Source organism: Aotus nancymaae, unplaced genomic scaffold, assembly GCF_030222135.1.
Source record: "Aotus nancymaae isolate 86718 unplaced genomic scaffold, 86718_ANA_hifiasm-v0.15.2.pri h1tg000062l, whole genome shotgun sequence".
NCBI lineage: Eukaryota > Metazoa > Chordata > Mammalia > Primates > Aotidae > Aotus > Aotus nancymaae.
Window position 1 is genome coordinate 37,835,558 of NW_026988476.1, and position 20,273 is coordinate 37,855,830.

The 20,273-nt window shown below is 37.7% G+C and overlaps 1 protein-coding gene across 2 annotated transcripts in view; it reads right to left on the reverse strand.

Annotated features, from left to right (window-relative positions):
* FBN1 (fibrillin 1) overlaps positions 1–20,273 on the reverse strand; it is a 241,102-nt gene that overhangs the window by 64,921 nt on the left and 155,908 nt on the right. For both annotated transcript variants that reach the window (XM_012442316.2, XM_064365642.1), the window contains 12 exons: positions 19,548–19,598; positions 17,848–17,973; positions 15,644–15,871; positions 14,178–14,303; positions 13,728–13,856; positions 12,775–12,900; positions 12,539–12,664; positions 10,901–11,023; positions 9,650–9,775; positions 7,553–7,678; positions 864–986; positions 596–718 (listed from right to left, as the gene is read on the reverse strand). In XM_012442316.2, the coding sequence (XP_012297739.2) occupies positions 596–718; positions 864–986; positions 7,553–7,678; positions 9,650–9,775; positions 10,901–11,023; positions 12,539–12,664; positions 12,775–12,900; positions 13,728–13,856; positions 14,178–14,303; positions 15,644–15,871; positions 17,848–17,973; positions 19,548–19,598 (1,533 nt within the window). The remainder of the gene's footprint in view (positions 1–595; positions 719–863; positions 987–7,552; positions 7,679–9,649; positions 9,776–10,900; positions 11,024–12,538; positions 12,665–12,774; positions 12,901–13,727; positions 13,857–14,177; positions 14,304–15,643; positions 15,872–17,847; positions 17,974–19,547; positions 19,599–20,273) is intronic.

Genomic DNA, 20,273 nt, shown 5'->3' on the forward strand with positions numbered 1-20,273 from the left:
TACCAATATGGAATGATGATGATGATGATGATGATGATGATGATGGCCTGTTGGAGAAAAATATATACTGTTCTCCTAGTGTAGAACATCTAATCTCTTCTCCTTACATAGCTTCCTACAGCAAGCTTACCCATGTGTTGTTACAGAAAGGAAGTCATTGGTGAGAAACAGGCACAAAAATATAAAGGCTAAGGCATATAAAAGGAAGTATGATTTGTTTAAACTAATGACATCATATCTAGTTACATAATGATACGTATGCCAATTGTAACTATTATAAGGCCTAGCCAACTTGAGGTGGAGAACACTATGACTTTTTTGGTATCATTTTGTATTAAACCACAGATCACTGTAAACTATGTGGTAATGGCACCTAAACATAACTGTCTGTCTGTCTGTCTGTCTATCTATCTATCTAGAAGCATTTGAAGTCTCCCTAATTGACCTGGTTCCAATTTTTTATTTTCCACAGAGCTCTAGGGCCAAATGATGAATCTTTTCTATTTGTTTCTTCAAAACAAATTGCTAGCCTGAGAAATATGGAAAGCCTTGCTTCTCTGGCTGGTGTTGACAGTTGTTTCCAGCGTCAACATACCTGTACAAGTGAAGCCATCACCCGTGTATCCTTCCTTGCACAGACAGCGGTAAGATCCCATGGTATTCTTGCAGTCTGCATGCTGGCTGCACATATGAGTTCCATTGGAACATTCATCCAGATCTTATGGAAAAAGGTTATATCATTATTAACAGAAAGTGTGGCATTTAAAATCAATAATTCACAAGATAACTGTATAGAACTAATATTTTCACACGTGTAATCTATACAGTCCTTGATAAGCAATCTCTGTTACTTTCCTACTCACCAGAGCACTTAATGCCATCGCCAATCCACCCAGGACTGCAGCTACATTTGAAGCTTCCTGCTGTGTTGGTACATACTGCATGTCTGCCACAGTTGTGTGCTCCAATTTCACATTCATTGATGTCTGCACAAATAAGCAGTGATTTAGAAAAAGGCTTAGCACAAATGTCTTTTGGTTTTTAAAATAACTTAGTAATATTCAAAAGTTGGCTTGCTTTCAAACTTCCCATGGTATAGTATAGATTGGTTTTGCAGCCATATGTAAACTCTACATACATCGAACAGCTTTAAATTTCAATTTATAAAGATATAACAATATGATTGTACTAGCTATTATTAACTCTAATTATTTTCCATATTTTAATGTAAGTTTCCAGTTACTGCAAAGTGACTTTTTATAGCTGAAGACAACAAAAAATGAGTTGCTTAATTTTCCATGGTTTTAACATAATACTCATGGTCATATATTTTCTATTGCTAGTATTTTTAATAAGTCAACTATGGAGTGATGATGTGTATTATTTTCCTATCTTGTATAAACAAAAAAATACAAGTTTGTTGGCATATTAGAATTTTTTTGCACTATATTTTATATATAAAATATTTTTTATTCTTAAACTTAAATCAGTGTTATTTAATTATGCTTTCTATAAAAGCTTTACTTTAGGTATTGCTAATGTAAGCATTTGCAGAAAATGTTCCTTAAGGCAGTATGTAAGCCATCCTTTCCGTAGCTTCTTAGAGTCCTACCACATTGGAGAGCCCAGCCTTCTTGTATATTTCACATAAAACTCAAGTTGTCCAATGGAGATTTTGTCACAATGTAAGGAGTACCAGATTAGGGTCACATTACTAAAAGACTCCAAATTCTCCAAAATGCTCTATTCTCCAAAATTCCATTGTCAACTTTAGCCAAGATAGACTCTCTAATGTAAACATGTCACAGAAAAGAATATAAAGTATTAAGTGAAAATTTCCTGAAATAAGTCCCTTCTATAATGGGTTACCCTCATAATCAACTTTGTCATTAACTAAGAACAAGAACTCATAAATATGGTACTCTATATGGAAGCCAATATCTAACACCAATCTTAGGTCAAGAAGAAAAATTTTGACATACAAAACACTGTAAGAATTTCCAGTGAACACTTGAATAGTGGCATGAAAAAGAAACTGGGCAACTAACTCATGTTTGCCTTTTTGTTTACTTAAGAAGCCCAATTAAATGATTTGAAAGTGTTTGTAAACATGCCATTTGCCAAGTGTTCCATCTGAAGCTCTGAATGGTCCTGAGATCTTTGACTTCTTTCTAACTTCTAGAGCAAACACAAAATGAAAGAACAGATTGCTCCTACAAAAGAACTTTATGATATCACTAATGATCATAAAAATGAAGCAGCATGCCTGGAAGAATATCCTTTCAATCATGACACATTGTATGGGTGGATTTTAGTGTAACCTTAGCAGCCACACAGACCTAATCAAGTTATTACAGCAGGTCAAGGGAGGCACATAGCTTTAGACTGTGACTGGGAGCTTTAACCAGCTAAAGAAGAGCATGGCACATTCCAAGGAAATGAGAAGGAAGGCCAATTCAGGGATAACAGTGCTAAGTAGGCACAGAAATTCAAGAATGTACGTCTTCCCATACCTGACCTAAGAGAACTAGCACAGGTGCTCCCACGCAGGGCTGTCCAAACTTCTTTCTGCCTCAGGTAATTGCTCCCCTCAGGGGTAATGAAACAAATCACCACTTTTGTGGAGTCCTGCATAAATCTCTCTCCCATATTTGTCATGATCATCTTATGTGGATACAAGGAGCTTCAATTGCTTAAGTATCAATGCCTCCAGATGTTATAGAATTAAGGAATTTTCTAAGTGGAAAGAAATAGGAATTCCATCCTCCCAATCTTCAGTTTCTCAGAAGACACAGAAGTTGTGCCCCACAGACAGTGAGGGGCAGAGCCAGGACTTCCTGGAACTCAGTTTCCCCATCTGCTGAATGGCACTCCTTTCCTTGGCCCACAGCTGCCTAGCTGAGCTCATTTCTTTAGTCATATCGGGATTTTATTCTAAGTGTTGCTTTATGGAGTTCCCAAAATATTGATGAATATTGACTGACTTATAGAAATATTCACTAATATCTTTACTCAGCATAATTTTCAGAGATGACCACAACCTATTAATCTAGTAATTCTGTAATCTTTTTTTCCAATTTTCTAGTAACCAAAGCTACTCTTATAAGAGTATTATCATTTTCATATGGCTTTTACCTTCCATACTTAATCTTATAATTAAGAAAATTATCATTTCTTTTTAAAGGAGTGTCTCCTTTAAAAGTCATCAATAATATGCTAATAGAAATTTATAACTTAACAAAGTGTTTTCAGTTTTATGGCAATGTTTTCAAGGTGAAAAGAAACCATATTTACAAGAGGCTGTGTGTGTATCATGGACTTTGGGGTAACTCAGGAGCCAATATTCAATTCTCCATTTTGTGAATATTTGTATAAGTTATTATCTCAATGCTTTATACTCTGAGTATGTAATAAGTAAATTAGAAAGACTTAGTGGTCATAAAGCATCTCCAAATACAAGGTTTTTGCATGTGGTTGTGTGTGCATGCATGCACCAACTATTATTCATTAATTGTTTCCATGGCAGACTTAATTCATCATAAAAGCAAACAGAAGGGGAAACTGAGCCATAAGGAAAACAGGCAAACAAAAATGCCACATTGAAACACTCTTCAATAATATAAGGAAACATAGTACATGCTTGCCAAGAACATCTCTTTCTGTAAAAATGTTCTTTCCTGAACAAGTTCTCTGCTAACAGAAAATTCATTTTTAAGATTAAGAATAGCATAAGCCAAGAAAAGCAAAAAAATTCAAATTTAAGGCTGACGCTGCAACCTTCTTAACCCCACCAATCCTTTGTCACAAAGACTCAAAGATCCTCTGGCAGAACTCTCTTGAAGGGCAAGCGTGTGGTGTGAACAGACTCTGCTCACAGGATCTGGGTATGTCCCATGCAAGTCTGTCATCCAAGTACAGGCTTTTGCTTGGGGCTGCTGTGCCCTCCTGTTACAGTCACCCAGGGAGAGGCTGGATCACCCAAACACCTGCCTTCTCCGCCATCTGGGCATCCATCTCCTGGATCCTGACCTGGCAGAGCTGTGCACTGCAGAAACTCCTTGATTAGGCATTGAGGAACAGGGTGTTACCGTGAATGGAGAGGCCAAACGTGAAGGCTACTTGGATTTCTTAATTTGGATCCAAAGTTGAGCCAACACTATTAACTGAACACCCATGGAGTTTTCACAGGCTTACAGCCAGTGGAGAAAAATTAGCAGTGATAAGAAACTGGAAGGAAATGAACACAAATTCTCACTGACTGTTGGGGTTGAAATATATGATTCTCTCCTATGGACCAAGACCCATCAGAAACATTTCTCTTATGAAAGGAATCAGCTAGTTTGCAATCTGGAATTACCCAGAAATCCTGCCATTTTAACTGAAAACATGTCTGATTTAATTTCACTTAATGGTATGCTCACTTTATTCATTAACTAAGTAAGCATGTGATGGGAGGTAGGATCTTAAAATTAGCTTGTGAAAGCCAGACCACCCATCTAAGATGACACCTAGCAGGGCCTTAATTATGTAGAACAAGCAACAGAAGCCTTACACTGGGTCATAGAAAAATTGTAATCCAGCCCACTTAAGCCAAGGATAGAAGAGCTGTGTTCTATGTTTGAAGCAAATGCGTTCTCTCTCCATTAAACGGAACATTCCCCTTGACAAAACCCACAATCTGAACAAAGCTTAAGGAGTAAAAAGAAACCCTTAGCATCTGTGTGGGTTGGGAATGTATGTCAGTGGGTGGATTCTCAACATTGCTAAAGTGATTGGGGAAAAAAACATGTTTATTTGTTAAAATGAAAACAATCAGTAATGACAGGGAGCTGAAATATTTAGACAAAACTGTAATGAAGCCCAGAGGACTTTTTCTTAGTTCTCATGAAACCAAATTTCTCCTTAAGAAATAGCATACATATTATCATAATTCTTTCCCTTAAACAATCATCTATCTAAACAAACAAATAAATACATAAGTAGACATATTCCTTTTGTCTGCTTGCTTATCCAGTTAGGCAAGATACCTATCTCTACTTACATTAGTTGCCTGGAACATTATAAACAAAGCCATCACCAAGGTAATCTGATGGTGTTCTAAGTTGTGAATGACATGAATTTTAAAGCTAAAAGAGCCTCAGTGACAGGGGATTTAAAATATCCCAGATTTTTAAAAACACATTTTCAAGCATACCAAACTTTCCGTTTGGTTAAGCCATTTCCAATCAAATGTGATGCCCTTCCATAGGTCAGGGTTGTTACTTGCTCAAAGAGAACATTTGAGCAACTGCAGAGCACCCTGGTGATTTGTTGAAGATCATGAAACTTAAGTTACTAACTAAGAACGCAATTCAGGGTACTACTTCTTCAGATGAGAATATCACATGCCATGTTACCCTGGTATCAAAGGGTCATAAATCTCAAGTCTTCCTACAGTGCTAGCTGGATTTTATCAAATTGGAAAATCATTTTAGGCTCTAATTTTTAAAACTGGAGGAAGAGCTCGAATGTTTCCTTGACTTCAAATCTATGAAAGGATCGAGTGCTCCTTTGACTTCAAATCTACGTTCATGTGATTGACTAAAAGGCTTCTGTTCCTAATGTAAAGCTGGTGTCACCTCATGCAACTGTAGTGCACAGCTCTTGTCACCATAGTTTTAGTATCTGTGCAAATTCAACTACGATAAACAAGCCTTTCAATATTAAGAGTAAGATTTTTCTTCTTTAAGCTGATTTGAAACATGAATCAGTAAACAATAGTATAAAATTTTTGCTAGACTGTTACATTCTCAAATGAAACAAGCAAAAAAAACGGACAATAGATATAAATTAGAAGCCATGGCTTTCATTAAAATGGTCTCTAGACATTGTGTCTATGTTTCATTTAATTTGACAATAGCTTTTATTTACTGAACAGCACTGCACCAACAGCGTTGTATACATTATATCTCATTTACTTAAAACTGTATTAATATAACATGAAAATTTAAGCTTTCTTCATGGTAAGGCCTAAAATAATCAGCCACTGCACATGCCCCAGTTAGCTAGAATTTGGACCATTGAATTCTAGAGACCTCTTTCTTATAGGGAATGAAGGCTGTCCCATGAGATTAACTTCTCCTTTTGTAAGCATCCCTGCCTCTGGGTTGAATTTCAATGTACTCATCTTAGACAAACAATGGTATTATCCTCTATTAGGTAAAACATAATACAGAACTATCTTACCTTTTTCTTTTCACTACTGCCAGACTATCATCTTTTACCAAGTCCTATATTTATACTGGAAGCTAAAAATAAAGCTCGAACCATTTGTACCGGAGAGGCCATATGGGGAGCTGAGAGTTTAAACACTGTGCCATTTATCAGAATGGACCCCTAGCCAGGCTTCATGTAAGGAGTAACATAGTGAAAATGAAAACATTCCAGCTTCATGCTGCTTCTCATAATTTGGCTAGCATCTGTTATTTTTGAACCAACAATAATATTATTGCCGTTATCCTACATATCAATAAATTTGAAATAGCATTATTGGCCAGTTTGAAACAATAATAAATATATTTTGGTGTTTTCTTGAAATATGTTGATATAATTAAGAGGAAGATCTTCACATTTGCCACATTGCCAATCTGCAAATATTTTAACGTTTGTTTTAAATCATAAGAGCTTGCCAAACTGGGTTTTGGAATTACAGACTGTTATTTATAAAGAAATTATTCGGTTACCTAATTCAAGCTCACCATGGTTTCCATTATGTTTTAAATTATGTGCCATCATCTGTTAAGTTAATATAAGCAACTAGAGTTAAACTTTATTATAACATTCCATGGATTTAATGTCATTGCCTCATATTTGAATATACCAATGAAATACTCATAAACTAAACACAATGTCATTATCACAGAGTAACTTCTTCATTTGGCATTTAATGGGATCGTCTCCTACAAATATTGTGAAAACATTTTCTCATGTGCTATTGGTAATAGACAAGATTGAAAAAGGTTCCATTATCACTTCATAAGATTTGCTAAGTCCCAAGAATAAAGACTTATTTGGACTAACACAACTTAATACATCAAAAGTGCTCCTATTTAAGGCACTGGAAGACTAGTGGGAATTGATGAAAAATATGAATTGTAGAATGTGTTCCTTTGAAGAGCAATTCCAGTTATAAAACCTTAAATGAAGTGTTGGCAAAGGTGGTTACTGGAAAAGGCTTGCTTTAGTAAAGGGCTATGAATATTTGGTAATTAGCATGTTCACTAATTTGATATGAAAATGTGATTTTTGACCTCAAATAAATGTGTTTTTTACAGTGTTAATTTATTCAATACACATTTTTTTCCCCACAGGTCAAGAAAAAACCTTCAACTTGGATCCAATATAAATGATGATAAATTTCAAAGAAGTGGAAGCTAAATTAATGAAAAATGTTATGCAAAATGCTTTATAATATAGCTAAAATACAGTAGTTTAAAAACATGTATCAATCTATAATTATGATACTAATCGCTTAACTACTTAATATTTTATTGTTCCACTTGAATAAACAAACCTGTACAGCCAGTTTTTCCTTTCTTGCCAGAGTAGCCCATATCACAGTGGCAGATAAATGAGCCTTTTGTGTTTTCACAGGTTCCACTTAGGCAGATATTTGGATTCAGGTCACACTCATTGACATCTGTAAAACACAGGTATTATGAATACATGTAACTATTTGATATCATTGAATACTTCCCCCTGAGATAAAATAACTATGACAAATAAATTAGAAAAGTTAAAATGCTTTTACTCAGAAAAACAATGTAAAATTTTAGGGGCCAATTTACACTTGCTCTTCGTATTACAAGCTCATCATTCAGACTGGCTTTCATCTGGCCAATAAGCAGCAGACCAGGTAATCAAATAAACAGATGGACTCCAGGCTGAGTCTAGAGTCATATATGACAGTCTAGAAAACTTTTTAACAGCATACTCTGTTGCAAGTTGAAAATTTTAATTCAGCCTGAATGATGCTAACAATTTAGTTTCCATATTTTGAAAGGAAGGATAGATTAACTGGTTATCTTAGTATAAATAAAGACTTCTTTTCCAAATTAAAATTTTTTTTTTATGACATTCATTTTAATTTCTAGGACTTCAAAAATTTTCAGTAAAGGTTTTCAGAAGATAAATATGATAAAAATTTAAATATAATCAATACTAGACGCTTGCTTCTGGCCAAGATAGAATAACAGGGATTAAAATTACATTCTCAAAAACAACCAAAAAAATGGACAATAGATACGTCAAAAAAATGGTTTCTAGACATTGAACAAAAGACAGTGATCCCTAAAAGAAAGAAAACAAACTAGGTGAATTCTAAAATTGCCCCAGATTGCTGAATAACCCCATGGCATAAGGAGGGGATACCAGACGGAACCAGGCAGTATCCTTGAGTTGAGGAGATGAATCTGGGCATCCTGGAAGGCTGAGGTAGTTAGGGGGTCACAGAGCAGAAAAAGGACAGGGGAGAGCTACACAGAAGAAAACAATGCCAGAGATATGCCAAGAGTCATCCTCAAGTATTCAGAGCAATAGTGACCAGCACAGTCGTGGAAGGAAACAAACTACTCAAGGCTGGGAAAAGCACTGCCCAAGAAAATGAGAGGGAACAATCCTCAAAGTTCACAGGTGGTCTGGAATTGTGCCTGTTCCCACCAGCCAGACTGGAAAACCTCGTAATTCACAGGGAATCGGGTAGAATATCCAGAAGGGTCTTACCTCTCTAACAGAGCAAAATTACCCCTAGACTAACTGTAGCTTAAAAGCTTAAAAGCAAGACTTTGAAAGGGATCTATGTGTTTCCAAGTAATTTAACTATATTTCAGAACAAAGTTCAAAAATATTTCTAGGAATACAAAAATATCCAGCACTCGGTAAGGGAAAATTTACAATATCTGGCATCCAATCAAAAATTACCAGTCACTCAATGAAGCAGGAAAACATTACCCAAAATGAAAAAGTCAATTTATTCAAATGACCCAGTACTAACACAGATGATACAGTTAGAGACAGACACTAAAAATTATTGTAACTGTATTCCATGTGTTCAAACAGCTAGAGGAATGATTGAACTTATTATGCAGAGACACGTAAGATATAAAAAAAATACCCAGGTCAAACTTTTAGAGATGAAAACTACAACATCTGAGATGAAAAATACTCTGTATGTGAGGAAAGGTAGGTTAGACATCGTAGAAGAAAAGTTTATCAAATTTGAAGGCATAACAATGGAAACTATACAAAACAAATGGATCAATTCTAAAGTTTACTGCATTCTTGTCAGAGGTAGATTTTGTTTGCCTTTAGCCAGGCATTTTAAAAGCCTACATTCTAGCCATAGCAGAAAGAGGGTTAAGTGGGCAAAAGTAATGGACAGATATAAAAGAAATGTCCATCTGGAGTTGATGAATTGTCAGCTCAGTCCACATAACATATGTGACAAGAGCACCAGTTAATAGCCACAAGAAAGCTCTCTTTGTGTACTATGCCCCTAACCCATCCTTACTTGTCCTATGGAATCTTTATTTTAATGACCCAAACTAACTTTATGTAATTTAACAGTGCTTATGAACCAGACAAGATGAAAAATTCTGTCTTCTTTGCTTACCTACACAAGTCTTCATGTCTTCAGATGCCATGAATCCATCATAACACAAGCATCTGTACTCTCCAGGGATATTTGTACACTGACCACCATCACAGATATTGGGATTATCTTCACACTCATCGATGTCTGCAAAGAATAAAACCAACAACCACAGGTTGTTCATATTGGTTCCATTATTCAGTGAGAAAATATTAACTGACCCAAGTCAAATAAACTTAGCCTACTAGCAAAGACTATTAACTCTCAAATCCAAATAACGCTTTGCATAAATTAGCCCATCAGGTTATCCTTGGTAAAAAAGGAAAAAAGTCATTTTCAAGATTTATAATACACTGCTCAAAGGCAAAGTCCACACCTGCTTAAAAGTCTATCATTTAATTAAAATCTTTATCTCATTTATCATTCAAAAATTATTATAAATCTTATTTTCCTTATTGTCAAATCATAAGTGCCTGAAGTCTATCACCTGTTTTAGTAATATTTTAAAGTAAGAATTACTTGAAATAACTATACCTACTTAGATGCTCTTAGTAATAATATTTATTTTCAACAATTTTTATAGCCAAATTTATATGTAGGTTTTTTTTAGGGACATTTTTCCTAGGTCACATAAAATAATTTTGGCTCCTAAATCCAAATTCTCTTCTTAAGCCAAGCCCAAATCAAAGCCTGTGTTATTACCCACTTTGTTTCTCACCTCCACCTAGCTCACAGCTCTCACAGCCCAGGGTGACCAAAAAAAAAAAAAGGAAGTATAAATTAGACCACCGGTTCTCAAACTTTAGCATGCATCCGAATCATTTGGAGAGCTTGTGAAAACACAAATTACTGGGATCTACCCCAGTAGTTTCTGATTCTGTAGCTGGAATGGGGCCTGAGATACATTTTTAAATAAGTTCTCAGGTTATGCTGTTGCTGATGGTTCAAGGAATACACCTGGAGTAGCTCTGAATTAGGCCAAAACATCAAACTCTTCAAAAGTCTGGTCAATGAAGGAAAACGTATTTTATATTCCATTTATTATGTGCCAGGTACTGTGGTAAGCTCTGTAAATACTATTTTACACAGGCAATTTGAACTCCATTTTATAGATGAGGATTCTAATACTAAGTATGTTGACCAAGGATACAGTTAAAATATATGACAAATAAGGATTTAAACTCAAGACTGCTCAACTCCAAAACCTGGGTCCTAAACCACTTTACTTAGGAACTTATTGAAAGAATGAACACGAGGCTAGAACCTACTCACCGGTGCACGATCTCTGGTCAGGCATTAGCGCAAATCCTGGCTGACAGCTACATTCATAGCTGCCTTCAGAGTTTGTGCAGAAGGTTTCACAACCACCGTTCATTATGCTGCATTCATCAATGTCTAAGAGAAATGAAAATAATATTACCTTCTGGTATGGTTTGGATGTCTGTCCCCTCCAATACTCACGTTGAAATTTAATTGCCATTGTAACACCATTTAAAAGGCAGGACCTCTAAAAGAGGTAATCAGTCTATGAGGGCTCTAACCTCACAGTGGGATTGTTGCTGTTATCAAAGAGCAAGTTCAGCCCCCTCTTGCTCTCTTTCACCCTCGTGCTTTCTGCGATGGGATAATATGGGAAGGAGGACCATGCAAAATATTGGCACCTTGATACTGGATTTCCCATCCTCCAGAACTTTGAATTAATAATTTCTGCACATTATAAATTACCCAGTTTCAGGTATTCTGTTATAGCATCACAAAAATGAGCAAACACACCTCCCTCTATGTTTATGAGTATGGCATATTTTTAAAGTTTCCAGGCATAGGTCAAATAAAGGGAAAAAAGCATTTGAGGGCAACTGGAAGTCACTGACTCCTTCAACAAACCACCGACCTACCTACTATGTGCTAGAGATGAGGATCTAATAGTGAATGGGACAGACACAATCCATGCCTTCAAAATGATTACACTGAGGCCAAAAGACAGATGAACAATTAATTGCACCATGCATGATGTTCCATTTGCAATGCAGGAGAAGTACTGGGTGCTAGGAGAACACATCTTATTTATGATAATGGGCACGTGGATGAAATTCTCTTCGCTACAGATTCACTTATAAACTTGAAATTCAATTTGACTGGCTGAGGTTCCAATCCTTTTCAAGAACCTGAGTTGAAGTTCTGAGTTGTCCTGGGCCACGTTTCAGAAAATTTTGGACTGATTTATGGTTTTGGGTAGAAACCATGTGAGACTTGGCAGTTCCACATGGTGTACACCCCAAACCAGGCAAAAACTGGCAGTTTCTACAAAGTTTCACTTTGACTTGGGGCACAATAAAGCCACAGGGCTGTCTGTGCCACTCTTCACAGCACGACTAAACCTACAGAGGGCTGACCACAAAGCAAAATTCTTGTCCCACAAAAACTCATTTTTAAGGAGTGCCAGGCACAGCCTCTATTGCAGTGTAAGATAGGAACATTCCATGGTCTTCTTTCCAATAGTTATTCTTTGAAATCTTCTGGCTTATCTAAACCACATAAGGGCAGAGATTTCACCTCAGCATTTTTGTCTTTTCCACAGTGCTCACCGTGTTTAGTTTATTTCAGGTGGCTAGCTACCATTTGTTAATGAGCATCGCTATGCATGTGCATAAACAAAGCACATACTACTGTTCCCTATCCAAACGGCATGGGTCAAATTACGCTTATTAGAGCTAAAACATCCCACGTCCTTCATTTAACTGGTTCTTTAAAGATAATGGAGACGAGATCCAAAGATCGTGAGCCACTATAAAAAGAACATTGCAGGGAAACAGGAAAGATAAGTAAAAGCAGTGATGAAGATGAAAACAAAACTTGGAGTACATTGAGTGTTTTAGGAAGAAATGAAACAAAATAAAAGATAGAACTTACCAACACAAAACAGCCTGTCGGGAGTTGAATGGTAGCCAGGGTTGCAGGTACACTGATACTTCCCTATGAGGTTCACACAGCGGCCATTGGGGCACAGGTGTGCACTCAGCTCACACTCATTGATGTCTGTCAGGAAAATAAGAAGAACAAACACCCAAACATAAGCTTCTGACTCTGGCAGCAATGTCGGTCAACAACTAATCACAAGTAAATGGTGTGAATGTCTTCCTCCTTACCGATACATGCGGAGATGTTGGGGGACAGCTGATGGCCAGGCGGACATTCACAGCGGTAACTTCCCTCTGTGTTGTGGCAAACACCACCTCGGCATAGGAGAGGATCTCTCTGACACTCATCGATATCTGCAAAATGGAAATGACCACGTTGGTGGTGGTGGCAGTGGTGGCCTCATCTCCTCTACCAGACCAGAGCACCTTCCCCACCGTTGCTGGGTGTCCTGGCTAATAAGGGCTCACAGTCTCCCTTTTCTATCTCACTCAGAAATGCCTGGGAGGTGAGAGATTATACCCCTCGCCCATGCTAGGGACCACCCATGGTCAGTAATTGATTGAACTCAAATGGGAGTATAAAATCTTGACCTGAGACAAGGCAATACACATTCCTTGTCTCAAGGTGGGACAACCTGGGTGCCATTCATATACCAGAGCACCCTGCAGGATTAGACTAAAGCCAAAATACAGCCGTACTCTTGATTTATTTTCTCCTCCTGCACTACCCTGCTTTCCTCACTTCCTGACAAGTACCTTCTGAGAGAATTTGCTCACAGAAAGAAATGTCACTTTTGCAAGACTCTCCATTTCAAACTTTGTTTCTAGGAAACCAGACCTAAGACAACCAGCTTATCAATTGCCTTTTCTAGAAGTGTTGGACAGAAATCCTGTGTAAGGACCTCTACTACACCTTCTGTTTCAATTGTTCTCTCTTCCCCCTGGGTATCCATTCCAGGTGTTAAACTCACTTCTCAAGGACCCACATCTGGTGTCCACTGTCACCCACAAACCCACAGCATGAATTCGCTCATTCTTTCTACCTCAGTCTCCCTCTGCTGCAGACTGATTCCTAACTCATTGGTCTGGAGCCCAGTGTATTGGGGCAGCAGGACATAGGCTACGAGCCATCAAAGCTTCTTGGAATTCTTTCTGTGTTGATCAAATGATCCCAAACTTACCCATGCAGTTCTTCATCATCATGAACCCACTTTCATAGCCTTCATCACACTTGCATTCAAAGTCCCCAGGGGTGTTCACACACTGGCCTCTGCCACAGAGGTCAGGAGATATGCGGCATTCGTCAATGTCTGCACAAAAACAGCAAGTGGCAGCAAATGAGCCTCAGGACAGCCTTAATTCTTGCGGTAACATGTTAAAGAGGTTTGGGGCCTGTCGGGGGTGGGGGGTGCTAGGGAAAGGATAGCAAGGGGTGGGTAGATGATGGGGGGATGGGTGCAGCAAACCACCAGGGCATGTGTATACCTATGTAACAAACCTGCACATTCTGCACATGTAGCCCAGAACTTAAAGTATAATAAATAAAAATTAAGTGTAATTAAATTTAATTTAATTTAAAAAGAGGTTTAAAGGACATCCCCTCTCCTGGCCCTTGAGGCTCATTCACTGACCTGTGCAGTTCCTTTCTTCAGAATCAAGAGCAAAGCCGCTGTCACACCTGCACTTAAAGCTGCCGATCGTGTTTCTGCACTTCCCGTGGGTGCAGAGGCTGGGTATCATCTTGCACTCATTGATATCTTCAAGAATAAGAAAATGTGGGTCAAAAAAACTTTATGTGCAACCAGTCAGGAGGTCTCAGTGCCCACCATTTTAAATCCTGAAGGTTAGAAGTTCTCAATTTATGGTCTTGACAATACACATTTCAAAGAATGTGTGATGATCCATGAGATATATGACTTTGTAAACATTTCTAGCCTTTTAAATTTCTACATTTTTTAAAGCATTGTTAAAGAAGCAAAGAATGTGTCTGCTCAGACTTCTAGGGCCCAGCACACGACCTGATACATAGTGAATACTTAATCACTACTTGCTGAATGAATAGATAACATATTCTAAACCACCAGTATCTATATTTAAAGCACAAAGAAGGTTATTAGAATATATTATCCTACAGCTATCAATTGACTGTGTAGCAGAATGAGATATTACTTAATACTGTTTGGTGCTTTTTTGGAGATACCAAAAATTTGAAAATTTCAAAGATACATTTTGTAATTTAAATTATTGCAAATAATTTGTACAACTAAAAAATATTTTCTCAATGTTATATACCTTAAGATTTCTTTCTTTCTGTCTTTCTTTTTTGAGACAGGATTTGCTCTGTTATCCAGGTTAAAGTGAAGTGGGGCATGATCTTGGCTCACTGCAACCTCTGCTTTCTAGGTTCAAGCAATTCTTGTGCTTCAGCTACTCAGGTGTGTGCCACCATACCTAGCTATTTTTTTTTTTTTTTTTTTTTTTTGTAGACACAGGGTTTCACCATGTTGCCCAGGCTGGTCTCGAACTTCTGGACTGAAGTAATCTGCCCACCTTGGCCCCCAAAGTGCTGGGATTATAGGTGTGAGCCACTGTGTCCAGCCCAAGATCTCATTAATATAATTTAAAGAACTTCTTGTATACTAGAAGACTCTGCATACATGTAAAATGTGACCTGAGTTTCCCACAACAGGGGCCTATCCAAAACAAGACAAAACCCTCAAGAAATATGCAAGGTTATTTCTACATGTGAGACAGAACTGGGAGATTAAATCTCCAGAACATCAAGTCCTTCTTAAGCAATGAATTATCATAGCCTTTGGAAGCAAAAGTATTCAAGTTCCTTTGAATTTACATAACCGGCATTTAAGAGGGCCATCTAGAAACTCTCTCTCCATACAGAACAATCGTAACTCCCAGGACTTCCTGAACCAAACAGTTAAAAAAAAAAAGTCCATATTTTTCTAAACAAAGATAATTATATAATTCAGAAAGCAAAAAGTCTATGCTGGGATGATCAAATAAAACGCTGAGATCATGAAAATGCATCCTGTTGGTCTAAAAAGGAAAGTAATGGGCTATGGAAAACTTAACATTGTACCTTTGAAGAAAGGTTTTCCATTTGTAATTTCTTTTGTGGCAAATCCGGGTCCTCTGGGACACAACTCCTCATACTCAGGAGTATTTCTCATGGGACACTCCTCGCATTCCTCAGTACCCCAGGCCGCCCCGACAGAGCAGCAGCAGGCGTCCATGCGGTGGCGGCCAGCAATAGGCAGGGTGCACTCCTCATCCTCATACCTCAGGTAGCAGGTTTCCAGGCGGATGTCTGTCAGAGGGAACAGAGGGAGGTGAAATGCAGCCACACTGCTTTCACTGCCCCCAACTGCCAACACTCTCTTCGGCAAAGTACTGCACACACAATAATTTGCTGTATACTTATTGAATGAAATTCAAAAAAAAAAAATACCCCAGGCTCCTGTGTTGGGTATTCTTGCCTAATAAAGACTCTTCTCTTTGTCAGCCCATGTTTGTACCTCTTATTTCTGAAAAGTTCCCTTTCAACGTTAGGTGTTTTCTGGAATTCTACATGAGGAATGGTATTCTGAGAGATCCCACAATGCCCTTTCGGGAGATGTTTTCTCTGTACAAAAATACCTATGACCGATGCATGCACGCCATGATGTCTTGGCATGTCCTCTACAGCTAAAAGCCAACTGTACTTTTCATTGTTGGAGCATCTTGAGATTAAAGAGAAAAATGCAAAGAAAAGCCATTCACTCTTCTTCTCAAATATTTCTTTCACCTCAACTTGTGCTTATGGGCACATTCTTCTGTATACATGTGTGATACTTCCAACCACAAACCCAAATTCATGGGATTATGAAAAAGTAGAAAGCATAGCAGAGCAGAGGTCAGAAGACCTGGATTCTGCTTCTGTTCTGTAACTCAGTGGATTGTCTTCAGTAAATCACTACTTCTAAACCTGAATGTCCACATCAGTTATAGGATGTTGTACTCATCTCACAGAAGGTTCTGTGAAGCTTACATGAGATTATGCATCTGAAAATAATGAAGTGTAATGAATTAAAACATGAGATGTGTCTTCCTTCTCTTTCTTCTTCACAACGGGGTCATTAAAAATTTATCTAACTGCCCTGGCTTCCTCTAATGTTAGAAAGTTTTTGAAGTCTTCTGGGCAGCTTTATATTCAGGCTGCCGATACTAAGATGGATTTTTTTTAAATGAACCCTAAATTAAACACTGAAGCATCTTTCAACTAAAGAACCTAGAAAATTCTCATTAAATGCTGATTCCTCCTAAACAAATAAACTAAGACTCAGAATAGCATTAACTGACATCCTTAGTTACAAAACTAATTTTGGTTCTGAATTCCCGTTTCTACTCCATATTATTTATTTAAGCTATAAACCACAAAGTTCAATACTTAAAGATTTGTTCATTCTAATTTGTAAGTGAGCAAAATCCTTCACTGTATACCACTCTTTCAACTACCTACGGTAGTCTTCGTGAGCATGCACTTCAGAGTAATGTGGTTTCAGATGCACAGGACAGGTAAGCATCATTTCCACAGTCATGGCCTCAGAAACCAGTGACCCAAGGGATATATTCTAGGCAGGCAGAAGCCACAGTAGTAACACCAGAATAAGTCTGCCAGACCTCATATGCATGACTGTGGGATCTCAAACTTGCTGCTATCATGAGCCCATAGGGATTAGGACTTAGAGTTCTAAGGACTTAGAGCTGGGGTGAGATAATGTGGCTTGAGGATCCCACTTAGGCTCTAGCAGTTGGCAGAGTATCCCACTATGACTAGCAGTGACACCTGCCCTGGGGTCTCTCAGGTTCACTTCTCAAGGGAGTGGCATCTTCACTCTTGATGATGTCTACCGGTGTTTCTGCAAGGACCTGTCCTTCTGGACAATGTCAGGATATGCTTAGAAGACATGGGCTACAGTTTCCAATTATGTGCAAACGTTGTTCTTTTCTCCACCACTCACCTTGTATTTTATAGTTCATGGCATATGGGGCTGATTTAAGAGCTCTAGAATAATAACTGTGATACTGGTGATTTAAAGAAGAGTTGCATATCAACAGAAACTACAGCTTCTCTTTACAATTTGAAAGACTGTTTGTGAAAGGAGCAGCCATGGACCCTATTGGACATGCTTAATTTTGGAGTGTGTGTTTGTACCTGAAGCTAAGTGCTCAGCTATATCTTGTTAACTGCATTTTTAATAATCTTTAATAAATTATTAGAAAAATAATAAGCTCAGTATTTACCTAGACAGATCCTTCCTGTGGCATCCAAAGTCATTCCATTGGGACACTCACACTTGAATGATCCCCTAGTGTTAACACACAGCCCATTTTTGCACACTCCTGGGAATACTTCACATTCATCAATATCTAAAAAGAAAAAAAGGACAAAGTTAATATATCTTTATAGTATCATTTTACCTTATTCCACTCATGGAGTCATAATTATTCTCCATTTTGAACCTGGTAAGTTCATAAAACTAGTTTGCCTACAAATAGTTCCTGTAGAATTTCTAGGGTGTCTGAATAGGAACCAGAATGAGCCCACCTATTACTAAAGATATAAGAGTTTCTCCACTCGTTTCAGGGAATAACTTTTAAATTGCAGAGACAGGCAGCTGGTATGAGTTCTTGGAAACAGCTCTGGTGAAACCAGATGTCTGAAAATAAGTAGAGAAGCAAAATCCTGGTCTTTCAAACTAAAAAAGAAGAAATAGCTTGAAGGTCAGCATAGAAAAATATCCCAGCAAGGAGTATGTGTGGCCAGTGAAGGGTCTCTTTTAAGAAGTGCTGAGAAATCACCAGAAAATGTGCAATCAATTCTAACTCAGCAATGGTCTCAGGCTGTTCTGTCAATGCTTTGGTCCCAGCTTGGGTTGAGGAGAATTAAAAGATATTCATGTTCATTCATTCATCATTCACCCAATCTCTCTCAAATGTACCAGTCTTTCCCAGTTTGCTTAATGGAGAGCAATATGTTCTCTGCACTTAATTTGGAAAAATATTCATCACCACCTTAATCAAAAGAAAGGCACTTAACTTGCCAATGCCGAAAAAAAAGTTGGGGGTGGGGAGTATTATTTAAGAAACTCATACGCACTGTGTCTCTAATATTTAGAAGAAATAACTTTCCACACCAGAAACGCTGAAAAAGTACTCTGAATCTTTCCTTGTAAGAGAGATCAATGGTGAGAGGGTGAAATCTACCTTTTTGGGTTTTTTGTTTTGGCCACTTGTACAATAAAATATGCTGCTGAGGTCAGATAAGTTATTAACAGCGGGTCTGGACCAGAGAAAGGCCAAAGGATTCAGTCATCATTTGGAAAGCAAGACTTTGGGTGGGGGTTGTAGTGTGCCTCTTTGTTTTAACAGGGAAAAAACTTCATTTCATCCCACATATGGGACTAATTGCTGTTTTTAAAATTTTTCAGCTGCTGTGTCATGTCAGGTTGTGTTAGTCACCATGACCTATGTCTATCTGAAACTCCACGAGCAAGAATCACAGCAAACTGAAAAAACTCCATGTAGACTTTCAACAAAGAGAAAACAGAATGTGTCCTTCCAAATCATCCATGACTGCGAAACAAACAAACAAAAAAATGCCCAGACAAACTGAAGAAACGTAAATTTTACAGCTTCATCAAAAACGTCCTGTTTTTCTTTTCCTGACAGCATTTTGAAAGTGCAGTCTCTCTAAACTATGATCAACCTAAAACATTTTCAGCCATCCACCCTGTCCTTTGGACTTAGCGGTCTGACACTAGCAATACTACATATACACGTGTGAAATTAACAGCTGTTTTGTTTTGTAGTTCTCATTATTTTTTTTCCTCTGTTGCATATTTCTTCCTAGTGAAGTTACGTGACAGCTTTATCCAGTCCAAGTTAACACAAACATTCACCATGCACACAAAAATGTACGGTTTATAAGTAATCAGAAATACCTTCACATTGTGTTCCTTTAATTCTTGAGTACCCTTTACCACATATGGGATCTGTAATAAAAAGCAAAAAACAAAACAGAAAACAAATTTGAGATAACAATATCCAAACTTTGCAGTTATAACATGGTATGAAAAACATGAAGTAGATTGTGTGGCTATAAAAAAGTATGAGATAACAAAGCGTTTCTGAGATTGCATAGGTGAGGAAGAACAATAATAAAATGTCTCCTCAAATAAAGCTCAATTCCACTGAGATATTCCAAAAGACACTGGACACCCTACAGATCATATTAAAGTGATATCTAAGAGAGAAACTCTAGGTAGATTTCTCTCTTGCTGTTAACCTGAAAATAGGAATCACACTATAGAATTGCTGTAGCATGAATAGGGAAAACACAGTCTAGAATTCGGAGATCTCATGCCCTCCAGCATTCACATAAATTGACACATTTGTATGTCGAAACATTCAATCAGCAAAACCATGAGCAAGGCTCTCAAACCTCAAATTCCCAATAGATTTAAACATTCACCAGCAATCCTTGTGAAGTTTAGTTAGGAATACTGGTTTCTTTACATCAATTGGCTTTTTGAAAGAGAATCTGTACCTATAAAAAGCTCAGAACCCCTCGCCACAAAGTTCCCAAGAGAGCCGGCAGGAACTGGTGCTCCAGGGAAGCAACAGAAACAAACTAACCACCTTACAATGTGAGGACAGAAGATAATTAA